This window comes from Triturus cristatus, chromosome 9 (assembly GCF_964204655.1).
Source record: "Triturus cristatus chromosome 9, aTriCri1.1, whole genome shotgun sequence".
Lineage (NCBI taxonomy): Eukaryota > Metazoa > Chordata > Amphibia > Caudata > Salamandridae > Triturus > Triturus cristatus.
Window position 1 is genome coordinate 323,748,935 of NC_140592.1, and position 15,978 is coordinate 323,764,912.

General features: G+C 44.1%; 1 protein-coding gene across 3 annotated transcripts in view; it reads right to left on the bottom strand.

Moving 5' to 3' along the window:
• LOC146797845 (acylamino-acid-releasing enzyme-like) overlaps nucleotides 1-15,007 on the bottom strand; it is a 342,949-nt gene extending 327,942 nt beyond the window's left edge. For all 3 annotated transcript variants that reach the window (XM_085625041.1, XM_085625040.1, XM_085625042.1), the window contains exon 1: nucleotides 14,883-15,007. In XM_085625041.1, the coding sequence (XP_085481167.1) occupies nucleotides 14,883-14,885 (3 nt within the window). In that variant the 5' untranslated portion in view covers nucleotides 14,886-15,007. The remainder of the gene's footprint in view (nucleotides 1-14,882) is intronic.
• Between the last annotated feature and the right edge of the window lie 971 nt (nucleotides 15,008-15,978).

Here is a 15,978-nt window from a genome sequence, read left to right on the forward strand (position 1 = left end):
TAATAAATGTGGACGTTAAAATCCTGGCTAAGTTGATTGCAAACAGGTTACAACCCCTACTCCCCTTGATCGCTCGTCCCGATCAATCGGGATTTATTCCCGGGCGGTCCACTTCTCACAACCTCCGGACTGTCTTTTCTGTATTGCACTACCTACATACGGACATGCAGGAGGCTGCAGTTTTTCTCAACGCTACTAAAGCGTTCGACATGCTCAAATGGGCATATCTATTCGCCATTCTGCGCCGCATGGGTTTCAGTCCGCTATTTATAAATCTAATCCGTTTACTACATACTCAGCCGTCGGCTCGGATTCGTGTGAATGGCCTCATGTCTGAGCCTTTCTCTATATCGCACGGCACAAGGCAGGGTTGCCCTCTGTCCCCCCTGCTTTTCGCGATTGCAATGGAGCCGCTGGTGGCGCGCATAAGACAGCATCACACGGTCAGGGGGATTGGGTTTAGCACCAGAAGTCTCATATCACTATATGCTGATGATGTCACACTGTACGTGATTGACCCTGTGGTCAACCTGGCCCCCCTCCTCCGGGAATTTATCAGGTTTGGTGGCCTTTCTGGAATTTCTATCAACTGGGCTAAGTCAGTCATTTTTACCCTTGACGGATTCCACTGCCCCGGTCGTCTCCGAATTCCCTCTTAAATGGGCGGATGACACAGTAACGTACTTGGGCATCTGGCTTATTAGAAATCTACAGGAGGTGTGGAACTTAAACTATGGGCGTGCCATCACCTGGCTAGAGGAGAAGGTCGCACTGTGGGTCAGACTACCGCTCTCCCTGGCGGGGAAAATAGACCTCGCTAAAATGATAGTTTTGCCAACATTTCTTTATTTATTTGCTAATATCCCGATTCCTCTAATGCACACCTTCTTTTGTACCCTCAAGATGTTGCTGATCTCGTTGGTGTGGGCGAGTGGGCAGGCTCAGGTGTCCTGGGAACTTCTGACCCTTCCGCTATGTCAAGGCGGTTTGGGGGCCAGATATGCAACTGTATGCCTGGTGTGCACAGGCTCTGTTCCTCCACTACTGGGTCCATCCGACTCCTTTTCAACCCCATGTGGCTGTGGAGACTGACGTTGCAGTGCCTGTGCCCCTCCGTGTGGCTCTCTATCAGCCCTATCGACGTCCTAGAGACGGCGTGGACACTGTGGAGACCCTGCGCTGGGCGTGGAACAAATTGCGGAAGAGACCGGGCGCTCCCATATTATATGCCCCATCTATACCACTAGCACACAACCCATTTGCCCCGTATAGGGTATGGTATCAGTAGGACTGTGGCACAAAATCTGAATCTCCGTTCTTTTGTTTACCTATACCCTGGTTACTCATTCCGCTCTCCTCCGGTCGCAGAAGAGGGACAAACAGTGCCCTTTGCTGAACTATTTCTCTACTATAAGATTAGGGCTGCCTGCCGCTCATTACATGAAAGTTTTCCGGGCTCCCCACCACCCATGGCAGCATTGGAAAACTTGTTAAGGTAACCTTTGCCCCGTAAACTCGTCACACGACTCTACACACACATGCAAAACATGGCGCCTCTAGCAAAGCCAAGGGCACTTCAGGCGTGGAATAACGAACTCCAGGTACCGCTCACCGAAGAACAGTGGTCGTATTGCCGCCGCCAGCTCACTGAGCTATCCCCCAATTATAAACTCTGCCTTATACACTTCAAGTTCCTCCACAGCTTCTACAGAACCCCTATAGGCTTGTATCGCATGGGATTGCAGGATGATGAGGGCTGTTGGCGGTGCGGATTTATTCCAGCAACATTTCTTCACATGGCATGGGATTGCCTGAATCTGTCAGTATTCTGGTCCACAGTGTTTACAATGATACACCATATTAATGGTGCGCCTGCGACTCCTACTCCCCTACTGGGCCTGTTGAGCTATGTAAAAGATACCCCTGTAAAGGTTTGTAAACTACATGCTTTACTTCTCCTCTTCGCTAAACGCCAAGTCACTGTTTATTGGGGAAGAAGGATGGTGCCTTCCATCAAGGAGTGGATCAGGGACGTCTCGTATGGACACTCCCAGTTGACCACCTTCTGGGAACTAGTGCCTCCTAACTCCAGACCCCGAGACATTTGGGAACCATTTACGGCTTGGGCCCGGGAGAGACAGGTGACAGAAGGGAACACGACGGTCGTTTAGGGGGTGGCAGGGTGGACTGGGAGGGGGGATGGTGTTGTACTTTTTAATAGCAGCTCTACCTGTTATACACACTGTATGTGGCATTGTCCTGGTTTTTAAGATCACCATGTCGCATGTTCTAATCCCGATTGGATTCACCATGTGGTGTCCAGTCGCTTAGCTCTATTTTTATCAGTGAATTGAGTACAAGCGATGTAACATCTGTACTATGTTGGTGGTGCAGGGTACAGGCGATATAAAACATGTACTGTGTTGTTGATGCAGCTTTGGCTTTGATTAAGTAATGAGAGACTACTGGCTACTTGTTTACTGTGTTTCTTTTTTCTGAAAATGCCAATAAAAAGAATTTTTTAAAAAAATAAAAGCATTTCGGGTCGCTAAACAAGAAAAAATTAACAGGAATTAGGTACCCTTACATGAAATCACCAAAAGCAAAGATGGGAGGAAATTCTGGAATTTGTAAAACTCATGGAGTGGAAATAGGGAAATCCTGAAGGCAACAGTGCATTATAGTATATCACGTTATTGTACCACAACGAGACCAAACATACTTTCTTCACTTCAGTGGATTAGCCCTATTCTTTTTCCACTAAATCAGTCATTGCTGCAGAGTACTATTGAAATTGCTGTTGCTACTATTGCTAATCAGCCAACCAAGTAAAATAAGGTTGTTCGTCCAAAGTTTAAGCTAAGCACATCAACAAGCTCTAAATATGTTTCGTTATTAAGAATGAAATATAGAAAAAGGTACATTGAGTAAACTCTCCAATCCACAAGGAGAATAATTTGAACCATTAACGTACCAGGCCTGTTTTGACTATAAATTACCTTAAACCAGCTTAAATCAATTAGTTTTGTTGACTCTCAATACTATCTTTTTTCGCCTAGTTTAGAGGTGGGTGGGAGGAATTATGTTCTTAAGCAAAATGGTACAATTAAACCTGCAATATTGAAAGATGAAATATGAACATCACATTAAAGTGTGTTTGGTATTAATCATCTCACATGTGTATGTACATGTTGATCTAAACATTTCAATGACAGTTTTTTTTTTTTAAATGGTTGCTATCAAGGATAGGGCAGATGGTGCACCTAGTCCCAATTGTTCACAAAAGCACATGATTAATGTTGAAGCTAGTTCTTGATTCAGTGCACAATTGATATAAAACAGAAAGACATTTGATGACACAAACTGCTACTGATTGCGCACACTTTTGCAGCGATTTTTGTGGTGCACTTTGGAACAGAAAGTCATATCTCATTATAGAAATAAGAGATCAATATAATATAGATTAATACAAAGATATAACCACAATCCACTCCAAGATACTTTTTTCTTTTACAGGTATGTTAATTATGTACTTTACAGAGCACTTTAGTTAAAGAGTATTAAGTGGATACTGGTGAAGCAGCACAATACTAATTGAAGATAAACGTCTTGTTCCAGGTCTCCCTCCCCGCAGTACCCTCCCTAATTCCCTTCCCCGTCTAGCCACTTTGATACTCTGCGATAAAGCCTGATTCAGAGCTGCTGGAAGGTGGGCTTCTTGAGGGTACTGCTCCTGAGAAACCCAAAACGACATTACGAGGTCTGACATTGGATATGTGATGCTCCGACTAATGGAATGTCACACAAAGTCAGGTCTTCTACCCATTTATGCTGTGTTTATTAATTTTAAAACTGCCTTTGAATAGATCATCCATGTCGGACTCTGGGAAACGTTATTCTCCTGGAGAATTGCTCATTTGTTTCTGACAGCAATTCAATATGTGTCAATACTTGGAATCGGGATAGGTTAGGAGACAACTCTTCCTTATCACATAAAATTTCAACAAAAACGGCTTGAAACAGAGATGTACTGGCTCTAACACTACTTAATCATAATATGGCTGATATAGAACAAGGTATCTTGAGTGATAGGGCTAGGTACAAGGATATTGTGAGTATAACAAAATGCAGACAACATTGGCATCTTAGATAGAAACAGAACAGGTCTGCACACTCCCACGGTGTGGCTAAATACTGCATAACAAATGTATTAGCAGTAAACTCTCTCAATCAAATGTCGTATTTTTTGGTATGAAAAGGGTAAGAAAAAGCATCTGAATTACGGGCAAATACATTTTATCTCTGCACACACTTATAATTAAAAAAAATATTTTTTGACTTTTCAATAAAATTAACATTCTGAATAAGGATTCTCTGTTCCTAAGTTCTCTTTGTTTCCCTGAGTTAGTGATCAGGTGAGGGCAGCACAATACTTGTTTTAAAAAAGTGCCAGGGTTCAAAATATTTCCGTGGAGGGATACACACAATTCTACTAACTGTGCCACCTAATGCCATTACAGGTGCAACACAAACTTCCATTTTAGCATCTGACCCATTTGTACGCAGTGACAGTTGGTTGGCGAACATTTATGTGTAAATATATGTCTGCAAACCTGGCTTCTTTTCTAAGGCTTTTTGGGAGGTCCTAACCTGTTTTAAAGAGTTTTCAGTGGGTCCCCACCTCCTTTATAGGACTTTCAGGTGAATCCTTACCTTCAAGAATATTTTGGAAACAAAGTAAAAATATTGACTTATACAGCACAATTGTAACATAAATGGACTAAAAACACAGAGTTGCAGAAGGTTCAGTAATGAAACATTCTAATAATTGTGTTGATGTGTCCGACCAGTCTTACCGCCCCCCCCGCCCACTGCTGCCTAGAAGCCTTTGAAAATGTGGATGCACAGTGGATTTTTCAGTGCAATTCCTGTAGAAATTGAGTAAAGATATGTATGTTTTACAGAAAGTTAATGCGTTATTGCATTTAGTAATGCAACTGTGAATATGCAATTTTTGCATAACCTATCATTTATCAATATGTATGGCCTCTTTCTTCACTAGCTAGAAGATTGCAAAGAATGCCCATCATGCGACATACGATGCCATTGAATGGGTGAGCATAGCATAAGTGTGATAGGTCTGTGCTATCAGGGCTATAGCGCAGACAGTATGAGAAAACCATTGGCCGAGCCCAGCTTTAGTGGGAGTGCTAGGCCTATGTAGCAGTTAATTGGACACCAGGGCTCAGGCAGCCTAAGGTGCACCGGGCTTGTTTTAAGATTTACCCGGCAATACAAAAAAAAGACAGAAGTAGTAAGTCACACAATACAGACATAAGTACCTTCCCAGAAACAAAGAAATCAAAATCAGAATAACAATGAGAACAATCACTTTGAAAGACACTGAAATAGCAACCATTTTGATTTTTTTTAAAACACAGCTTTTTTGTGACACATGTCTAGCAAAAAACAACAAACAAGAAGAAATAAGCAAAGTTAAACTAAAGCCTGATCATCAGTATTCCTAAATAAGTATAGAGAAAAAGGGTATATATTTTGATTCTCCGTATTCAATACAAATATATAGGCGGAACAGAAATTATGTTCCACAAATTCATGATTGTTCTCAACTTGAAAAAATATTCCACCAATATACCAGCTCCAATGCTGATACCAACACTGCTGACTGCAAAGAATTTAGGCCCACGTTCCCATTTTGTACACCAAAAAGTCCCAAAGTTCTTGAAACCATTTCAAAATCAGTATTGTTAAAGTCCAGGTCAATTTACACAATTCTCTCTAGAGGGGATAGGTCTTTTTAGTAGAGTAAGCGGTGAAAGGAATCAAATCACTGGTTATCATTTCAATACAATGCAACCGATGTGGCTACACATTAATCCACTCGACTCTTTGATCTGGTTTTAGTATGTTTAATTATAAGTTCAAAAACACATCAATACAGATTACTCTCAACATAATCGTATAAAAATACAAAAAGATCAGACTAAGTCCAAATCTCCTTTAGAGATGAACCCAAATAGTACAAAGCAAACGACTAACTCTAAGATAAAAACGCAAGTGATCAGAAAGAAGAAATGAAGGTTAATTTGCATCAGATGATTCTTTTTAACGAGCATGAGAAAGATAACTTTCCCTGCTCTACCTAAAAGGACAACCCTAAACTAAATAATTTGAATAAGGATGTAATCAAAATAGGAGAGAAAAAAGGTGTCAGCCATTCAGAGTCTCCAATAGAAAAACTCAGACAATGGGTCAAGTAGCTTAAAGCCACGCAGCAGTAGCATAGGTCTGCTCCCTAAGAAAACCCAAGATAGACTCTCTCCCTAACTAAACACAGCACATAATATCACCTGCAGTCAACATGACACTCTCATGTGGCTACTCCTTGGGAAATTTCCATAGCTCTGGCACAATTGGAAACCTTCAATACCTTTCACAGCCAGATAACACATTATCTTTTCTTGTCCTTGGCCAGTCCTCTACCATGAGAATTTGTCTTCTCACTCATTCCTGCAATTCCCTCTGCAAATTCCTTCTTCTCGTCCTTTGCCATCCCTTTGTGCAAACCTCCTTTATTCAAATAATGAGACTTATCCACAACTGCAATAGAAACAACTCAGCAACATACATTCCATAATGAAAGCTAAACGTGAATTACATTTGAAACCTAAATGTGAGCAGCAACTGGATTAATTTATTCTCGAGGCCTAGTTTTGCGAAGTTAACGTGCAAAGGGTTACAATATATGTGCACCTTTCTACAAGAACAATAAATGCAACTGCTTAAAGCATGTATAAATGCAATGGATTATAAACATTCAGTGTAAACGCATCTGCACATGATTAATTCAAATTATGCGTATAAACATTAAACATTAGTTGCACACATCCTAAGTATCTCACAATACAACATCTTTTGTTATTTTCTCCTGTTGTGCAGGGCCGGACTGGCCGGAGCGGGCACTGGGCATTTCCCCGGAGGGCTATCAGGGTGGGGGCCAGTTTTGGCCCCCTGGGGGGTCGTATTTGTTACAGGGGCGTTTTTGTTTTGCAGCATAGCTGCAATATCGGCCCTGTAACAAAATCGGCCGAAACCGGCCCTGGCAAACAGCTCTGCCGTCCCCCCCAAACCCTCCGGGGGGGCGGCCGAGCACTTTGCCAGGGTCGGTTTTGGTTCCCAGTCCGGCCCTGCTGTTGTGTTAATATCTAACTTGCCACACAACTTTATTAATCACATTCTTAATACATGTATTTCAACAAAACACCTTTTAGCATATAATACTCTTGTCCTTTTAGTACATTAGTCACAACAGCGTATATTTGAGTGCTGACTATGTGTGAATATGATGCACTCCTACATTATCTTCAGATGGTATTAAGATTACTCTTCATCAGTGTTAAGGGATCACGAAAGACAAAAGTAAAAAAAAAGAAACACAACTTGACTAACAAAGAGAAAGCGGTACTGAAAAGATCACCAATAATCACAATTTAACTGTGAAACAGGGGGAGCACTGGTAGTTCTATACACCATATATTACACAAGAAGAGTATTTGAATTCTTCATGGACAGGGAAATCTACTTAGTACTTGATAATAGCCCAATGCAGCAATTTAGGAAAAATCTTCGAGACAATTCTAGAATCAGCAATTGAACAGGATGAATAACAACACAAGCTTCTTTTTATTTTTTCAACGCATAGCCATCCTAGATGCACAGTCATATACATGCTCCATAAAGTCCATAAAAACCTCACAAATCTATTATCAGACTAATCATTTCAATCTTTAAATCAGCAGTTTAACCCATTGGTCAATATTTAGATTTTTTTTACAGACATCAGAGATGCAAGTAACTTCTTAAACAAGTTGGAACAACCATTAAAGGAGAACAAACCTCGATTTGTACCTTGGATGTAACAAGTTTTATATGTTTCCATACCACACAAGGAAGGATTGGAAGCTATGGAATGGACACTGCTCAATGTAGGGTTTTTTATTTGAATGTTGAGGACCTACTTGTCATTGACTAGTGGACACCAGGCACTGTAAACAAAAGAAAGACGCCACTGTGTTTATCCCCTACCACTCTAGAATAGTAAATATTTGGGCTGCTGTCCTGCAAATGGGACTGAGATTTTGAAGCCAGCATAGCCCCCCAGACTTGGCCTCAAATAGAACTTTGCGTTTCCTGAGATCTATTGGATAGTTGCCTCAAAGCAAAATATCATACCCCAACCCTCTGTGAAAAGGTTGAAGTATTTTTTCTCTCTTCCTCAGATTCCTGAATCATATATGTTATTTGGATCCACATTAATTTTGTTCCAAAAATGGGAGGTAATGGATTAGTGTACACTTACTTCCTTCTACTCCACATAGCTTGATCTACAGATGCCTCTGTGCTGTCACTGAGGGCCCGGTGGACTAAAATAGGTTAAACGTGACAAGCCTAGCAATCATTATATACCCCTTTATCAGACAGGAAGTTCTTGTTGTAAAGTATCAAAAAGTGTTTGAAAGTATTTTAGTATTGCTTGGGATGCATAAGCAGCACATGCAGGAGCCCTAATAAACAAAAAAAATGCGGCTGAAAAAGAACACTTGAATAACAGCAATTATCCAATGGACAGACAAACAGTTTGTAGAGGGAGATTAATATTGAGCAGGGAAGTCATCTGGTACTTCCAATTCAGGCTTCTAGAAAATGAATAACCAACTAATCTGCACAAACAACCTCAGTATGCTTACATTTGTCCTTGCACTTTCTTTCCTCCATACCCCCCAAGCACTGAGTGCTATGGTGGAGATTACTTAAATAACTAGTAACTCAGCTAGTATATGTCAAACTTTTGATATTTCGTAATTACCTAAGGAATGACCTAGAATGGAGAAAGTGCAGGTAGCAGGGCTTGAATTCTTAACCTGCTAAAACTGAAAGGGAAGATGGGCTAAAATATATGTGTAATATAAGTATTCTTCCCAAATATCTATATGGTGTAACCTGTCCCATGAAATGGAATGCCTCTCGAAGTAAGGACTGGAACAACATGGTAATGATAGATTGCTACCTTGATAATTTCCTTAAACTTTTAGAAAAAGTCCTCCTAATGTCAGCAGATAAACAACTACGTTTAAATGCCAATGCATTTCTACATTTTAAGGAACTCTGAGATTTATATCTATGACGAAATGAAGATTTTTTTTGTAAGTTTTTTTTTCTTCAAAATGACTTTATTAAGTTTTTTAACAATTGAAATACAAAGAGATAACATTGCAGAAAGCTTACAGTGAGTACATACAGTTCATTTGGGGGTGTGCGTTGTGTGTTATTCCTAGACCGAGGGGCCTCAGTGTATACACTCAGTGTTTGCGGGAACAGGAAAAAAGAACAAAAACCCTCTCTCCTTGCATGTACCTATTCCCGTTATGTAGGGCACATATGTACGATCAACAGTGGGGGGAGGGAAGAGGGACTCTCTCACAACCAGAGATCCAAGACAGCAACTCCACAGAGGCATCTCCAATAAATCCAGTGCGATCCACCTAATGTTCACTGTTGTGTGACACCAGCAAGTCAGGTGCCTCCCCCATTTCGTGTTTTGCACTCACATCATTGGCTTCCACCTCATCACTCCAATCCTGGTCCTCTAAGCTAGGTTCACCACTACCTTCACCAAGTGCATTAAACATACTCAACCACATCTCAAGATCCCTTTCCAAATTCTCGTCCACACACACTCTCCTAAGCCTACACTCCCCTGCCACCACCCATAGGACTGGCCCAATGTATAACTATAGAACGGTGTGCCAATAGCAGGCTTAACTGGCAACATTTTAAATGCATTTTCCTCTCCTTCTGGGGAAGAGGCAGTAGCCCCAACAACAAATGCCTAGTATGTTTTCCACATCTACCTCAGTTACTTCATGCAATGTCCCACGCACTTCACTCCAGTACAAGGCGAGTTGTACTCAATTCCATGCTATATGACAGAAGTCGGCAAGCATAGTCCCACATCTAATGCAACCCAATGACCTCGCTGGGTACACCCTGTGTAGTTGGGCTTGGGTCAGATAGGCATGATAGAGAAAATAAAAATGCACCAATTTGAAGCGGGCATTACTGGCCACCTCCTGCACCTGTGCACTCGCCCTGCGCCATCCATTATCAGTCAGTGGTGTTACCAATTATCTGTCCCATGCCTCCCTTCGCACTGTAACTGTTGTCATCCTGTCAGCCTTCAAGGCTACATTCAGTTGGGAAATAATACCTTTAAAGGAGCCCTGATCCAGAATTTCCCCGAGTACACAAGACTGTTTTGGTTCCTACGTAAGGGTGGGCCATATCCCTCGGATAGTATGTGAAATACTTGCATATTGCAGAAACTGTCAGCTCTTCTGCTGGCCCGCTGTGCCAGCCTTCTGTTTTTTTCTGGTTTTGTCTGTTTGTGCTTCCGCTGTCTGTCTATGCCTCGTTCGTACCCTTCTTGTGATTTTTCCTCTTTGTGCCTGTGCCTTTGTTATCTGTCGGTGGCTCACTTGTGCTTTGTCTCTGTTTGTCTTTGATGTGCCTCTATTGTGCCCGGCTGCTGCTGTCCCCGTAGCCCCTCCCCACTGCTAGTTCCCGCCTCCCAGCTGATCTCCCTCCCCCTGACAACTACTTAATGGCGGCTGCTGGCGCACAAGAGGCAAGCCAGTCTGACCCGACCGGGACCAGCACCAGGGACCCTGGTCCTCCGACCACCCACCACTACGACCCAACAATCCTCCATGCACTCAACCAAGGAAGAAACTACAATTGCCAGCTGTCGATGCTGAATACCACCCAAGGCCAGTTCTCCTGCCGACACTGCCGCCGAACCTTCACCCACCTTCGGATCTCCACAGCTACCTCCAACCCACCGGATGCCAGCGAGCCCAAACCCCTGAGCTGCATCCTCCTCAATGTACGATCCCTACACAGACACGCAGTAGAAATCTGGAACCTCCTCAACACCCCATCGCCCAACGTAGCCTTCCTCACAGAGACCTTGACCAATACCAGCTCTTCACCAAACATCGCAACCGCCATCCCCGATAGGTACAAGATCCAGAGGAAGGACCGCCCCAATCACCCTGGAGGTGAACTCACCATCATACACAAAAACTACCTCTGACTCACTACAGCCAGCAGAAAAGACTCCTATTCATCCATGGAACACCTCCATTTCCAGATCCAGATCAACCCTAGAACGACTCTACGAGGCACCCTCACCTACAGACCTCACGGACTGCGTGCCACGTTCACCACAACCATCACAGACCTCATCACGCCCCATGTCCTCGCCTCCACGGACTACGCACTCCTCGGAGGCCTGAATTTCCACCTCTATAACCTCAGTGACCCCAACTCCACCATGATCCTGGACAACCTCGCCAACATCGGACTGATACAGCTCGTCACCACCCCACCCAAAATGCACTACACACCCTCAACCCCATCTGCGCAGCAGGAAACAACATTCGCTTCAGCCACACCACGCGACCCCTCTGGACGGACTACCACTATGTCCACTTCTCCTTTTCGAAACCAACCACACACAAGCCTACACCACGCCCCTGCACAGGAACTGGAACAAGATCACCGAAGAGCACCTCAACTCCGCCATCAACTGTGCTCCTCCACCCACCACAACCGACGCCAACTCTGCAGCAAATTAACTCTACAGATGGGCAGCAAAATCATGGGAGCATAAACCGCTTACAAGACCGCCATGACAGAACACCACCAACTCATCAGACCCATGAAGAGGAATTTCATCCAGGGCAGAATCCTCTCCAACTCCTGCAACTCTAAGGAACTCTTCAGCATCATACAAGAATTCACCAACCTCCCCAGCGAAACATTCGACTTCCCTTCCACCCAGGACCTCTGCAACAAACTTGTCTCCTACTTCCATCACAAGATCAGACCTCTCTAAGACAACTTTGACGAACTGAACCAAGGCACTGACACTACACCTACCACCGGCAATGCCAACTAGCCTACCATCACCGCCTGGACCCCCGTCACCACAGAAGACACCGCTAAGACCATGAGGAGCATACACTCAGGAGCACGCACCGACCCCTGCCCGCCGCACATCTTCCACAGAGCCACCTCCACTATAGCACCCAAACTCTGACGAATTGTCAACTGCACCCTCGAAACTGGCACATTCCCCGATGACTGGAAACGTGCAGAAGTCAAGCCCCTCCTCAAGAAGCCCTCGGAAGACCCGACAGACCTCAAGAACTACAGACCCGTCTCTCTCCTCCCTTTCACAGCCAACTCACCAAGACGATCGTCAACAACTAGCTCATGAACTTCAAAGAATCCAACTGGATCCTCGACACTTCCAAATCTGGATTTCGCAGCAACCACAGCACCGAGACCGCACTCCTAGCCGCCATGGACAACATCCGCACTCTCCTCGACCAAGGCCACACTACTAGACCTCTAAGCAGCCTTCAACACTGTTTCCAATGCACACTAACCACCAGACTCCACGACACCCGCATACTGGGAACCGCCCTAGACTGGTTCTGCTCCTTCCTCACCGGCCGAACTCAAAGAATCAGACTCCCACCCTATCTCTCTGAATCCACAGAGATCAGCTGCGGAGTACCTCAAGGATCCTCACTCAGCCCCACGCTCGTTAACATCTACATGGCCCCCCCTCCTTACCATCATCAGAAAACACAGATTCAGCATAGTATCCTACACTGACTACACTCAGCACATCCTCTCCCTCACCAAGGAACCCGACATCACCAAACACAGTTTTCAGGGAGGAATGAAAGACTTTACATCCTGGATGAGCAGCAGCTGCCTGAAGCTCAACTCGGAGAAAACAGAAGTCCTCATCCTTGCATCCACCCCCTCCTTACCTGGTGGCCCACCGCCCTCGGCAACCCTCCCACCATGCCCGCAACCTCTGCATCATACTCGACTCCTTCCTCACCATGAACCCACAGGTCAACGCCGTATCTTCCACATGCTTCAATACCCTCCACATCCTCTGCAAGACAGTAAAATGGATCCCCCCGAATCCAGAAAGACCGTCACCCACGTACTCATGACCAGCAGACTGGACAACAGGAACGCCTCTACGCCGGAATCAACAAATCTCTACTCCTCAAACTCCAGACTATCCAGAACGCCACAGTCGGACTCATCCTCTGCATCCCACGACAAGACCACATCTCCCAGCACCTACGAGCCCTACACTGGCTCCCTGTTTAAAAGAGAGTGACCTTAAAGCTGCTCACCAACGCCTACAGATCCCTCCACAACACCAGACCCCAATACCTCAATGAAAAAATTACCTTCTACAAACCCAAGAGAATCCTCCGCTCTGCTGACCTTGCCCTGGTCAAAATCTCACGCATCCGCAGAGCCAGAACGGGAGGAAGAGCCTTCTCTACATCGCGGACAAGACCTGGAACGAACTCCCCCTCAGCATCAGACGAATCTCCACACTGCAAGCATTCAAGAAGAGCCTTAAGACCGGACTCTTCGGATTAGACAGGACTGCTCGAATCCCCCCTCCCCCCCAGCGCCTTGAGACCCTTACGGGTGAGCAGTGCGCTTCACAAATCCCTGATTGATTGACTGAACGTGCCCTATCAATGTTAAAGCTTCCACGTGTTAGAGAAATACACTTTTAAAAATTTTGAAGAGACTTTATAATGTTTTATGTGATGTTTGTTGAATGGCTTACATAGCAAATATTTTCTGGGCTTGGCTCGCGCATGGGCTCTGAGATCCTAGCCAGGTGGCTCTCTCTGTTACTTTGTCGGCTCACCCACCTCTACTAAATTATTGGGATCCGTCTGGTAAGGTGACAACCTTGGAGCGCCACAGCTGTAGCAAATGCTGGTTGCGGCTTGAGTTGATACTGTCACGCAGAGATGTTTTAAGGCATGGCCACAGCCTTTCAGGGGGCCCCTGCTACAGCCAGCTCTGTTCTGCATAGATTCTTGCCCTGATGACCTTGAATAATTTTAAACAGATGATTTTAAATACCGTTTTCCTTGAATGTGTTTTTACTGTGTGTGATTTGTGAGAATACATTACTGACATTTTGCAGTAAAATTTGTTTATGTTTCATGCATCATCATCAAAAATGTTTCTTTTAGATCAAAACAGGACCTCATATATGAGAACTGGGGTGGCAGAGATTCTTTGCACTAATATTAGTGAGCTGCTGCTGTGTTACAATATTGAAAACACACGTCACTATTATTTAATATTAAAGGTAAACACATTTAGAATTTGCACCATTGTGTCTGAGCACTGTCAGTGACCTTGCCAAAGAGGCCCTGAAATGGATGAAATTGGATCATAATTTCGAAGCTGTTCTGAACAGGGGCCCCCAAAATACGAATGGCCCAGGCCCCCCAAAATCCTTGAGATGTCCCTGCTGTCACGCGTCTACCTGGCTGCAGGGCTCAGCAGGGAGCGGGGGCAAACGGGAACCGAGTTCCACTGTTAATTTTTAACAATAAATATTTCTACTGCTGTTTAAAACCCCTCTGCACAGTTTCAATGCGTTTCTTTTTGCTGAAAAAAATGTCTCTACTACAATTTGACTTGAAACTTATATTTGAAACAGATTACTTTATACCCTCCTTCCTGAATAGTATCTCAACCCTAATATGTTTTGACTGAAGAGAACAAAATAAACAAACCCCGGGTTAAATACTCTTTTTGTTGCGCTGCCTTTCCCAAGACCCTCGTGGTCTTGTAAGAAGCCCCCTGCGAATCCTGGAACTTTTCCCGCCACGCGGACTCCTTCCGCCTACGCAGGTAGCGCGGTTTAAAAGTGGTTGTTTTTGCCTCACCATTTCGGACTGTCAAAAGTCTCCGACCGTCGCTTTAAATTCGGGTCTTAAACGCGCCTCCGTCACAGCAGCTGTTTTTTTTTGTCTCGTGGGAACTGGGACGAGGGATTGCACCACAGCTGAACTCGGGCCAAGTGTGAGTGAGATGCAACCACTCCTTTCTTTTTAGGTCTGCCTTGTCAGCGCAGCTGTTGCCTCATTTTATGTGACCAACTCGCAGCTGCCAATTTGTCATTTTGCTTATGTTTTTTTACGTGCCAGGTTTTCAATGCTCTGATGTTTGACATTAAGGCATTATGTGTGAAACATAGAGTGACAAGTTGTCCCAAGAAAAAATAACTGTTACGTTCATTTCAAGAGCTAAATGCACAAAATGCTTTTCCCTTTTTTAGGGTTCGCGTTCGCCTATACAGCGCATTTGTTGTGCAGCGAGACATATTGTTTACAATTCAGTCGGCTTATAGCTTGCCCACAGCATATCATTAGTTGTTTTCGAAGTTACTCTAATTTCCAATCTTTCAATTGTTTAGCTCCTGTAGGCATCCCTTCCTTTTTTGATGCTAGCTTCTCCCTGGAGCTTGGACCATGTACGTGTTCTGCCTCGTTTGCAATGCATTATTTTTTGTAATTGTATATGCATTTTGGTAATATTCCAGGACGTGCAATGTACTTTTATTTTTTAACATAGGCATGCAATTTCTTACATATGTTGCTTTCACTTTATCTGTTGCCTCTAGTGACGCTTTGGTTTTTAAAACCACAACTGTACTAATCTACGCTACCACTCTACGCCACCCCACTCAAAGCCATTCCGTTCCACTCTACACCACTCGACTCTACTGTATGCCATTCTACACAATGCCACTATACTCTTTGCTGCTCTTCTTCATCCCACTCTACGCTACTTAACTCTATGTCACTTTACACCATATGCCACTCCACTGTACACCACTCCACTATGACTCTACTGTATGCTCCTCTATGCCAATCACTGAACGCCATGCCACTAACTTTTAGCCATGCTGAACAACAGCCACACTGTTGTACAAAATGGCTAAAAGACATTGGCAAAGCCAAAAGCTCTCACTGCTGGTTG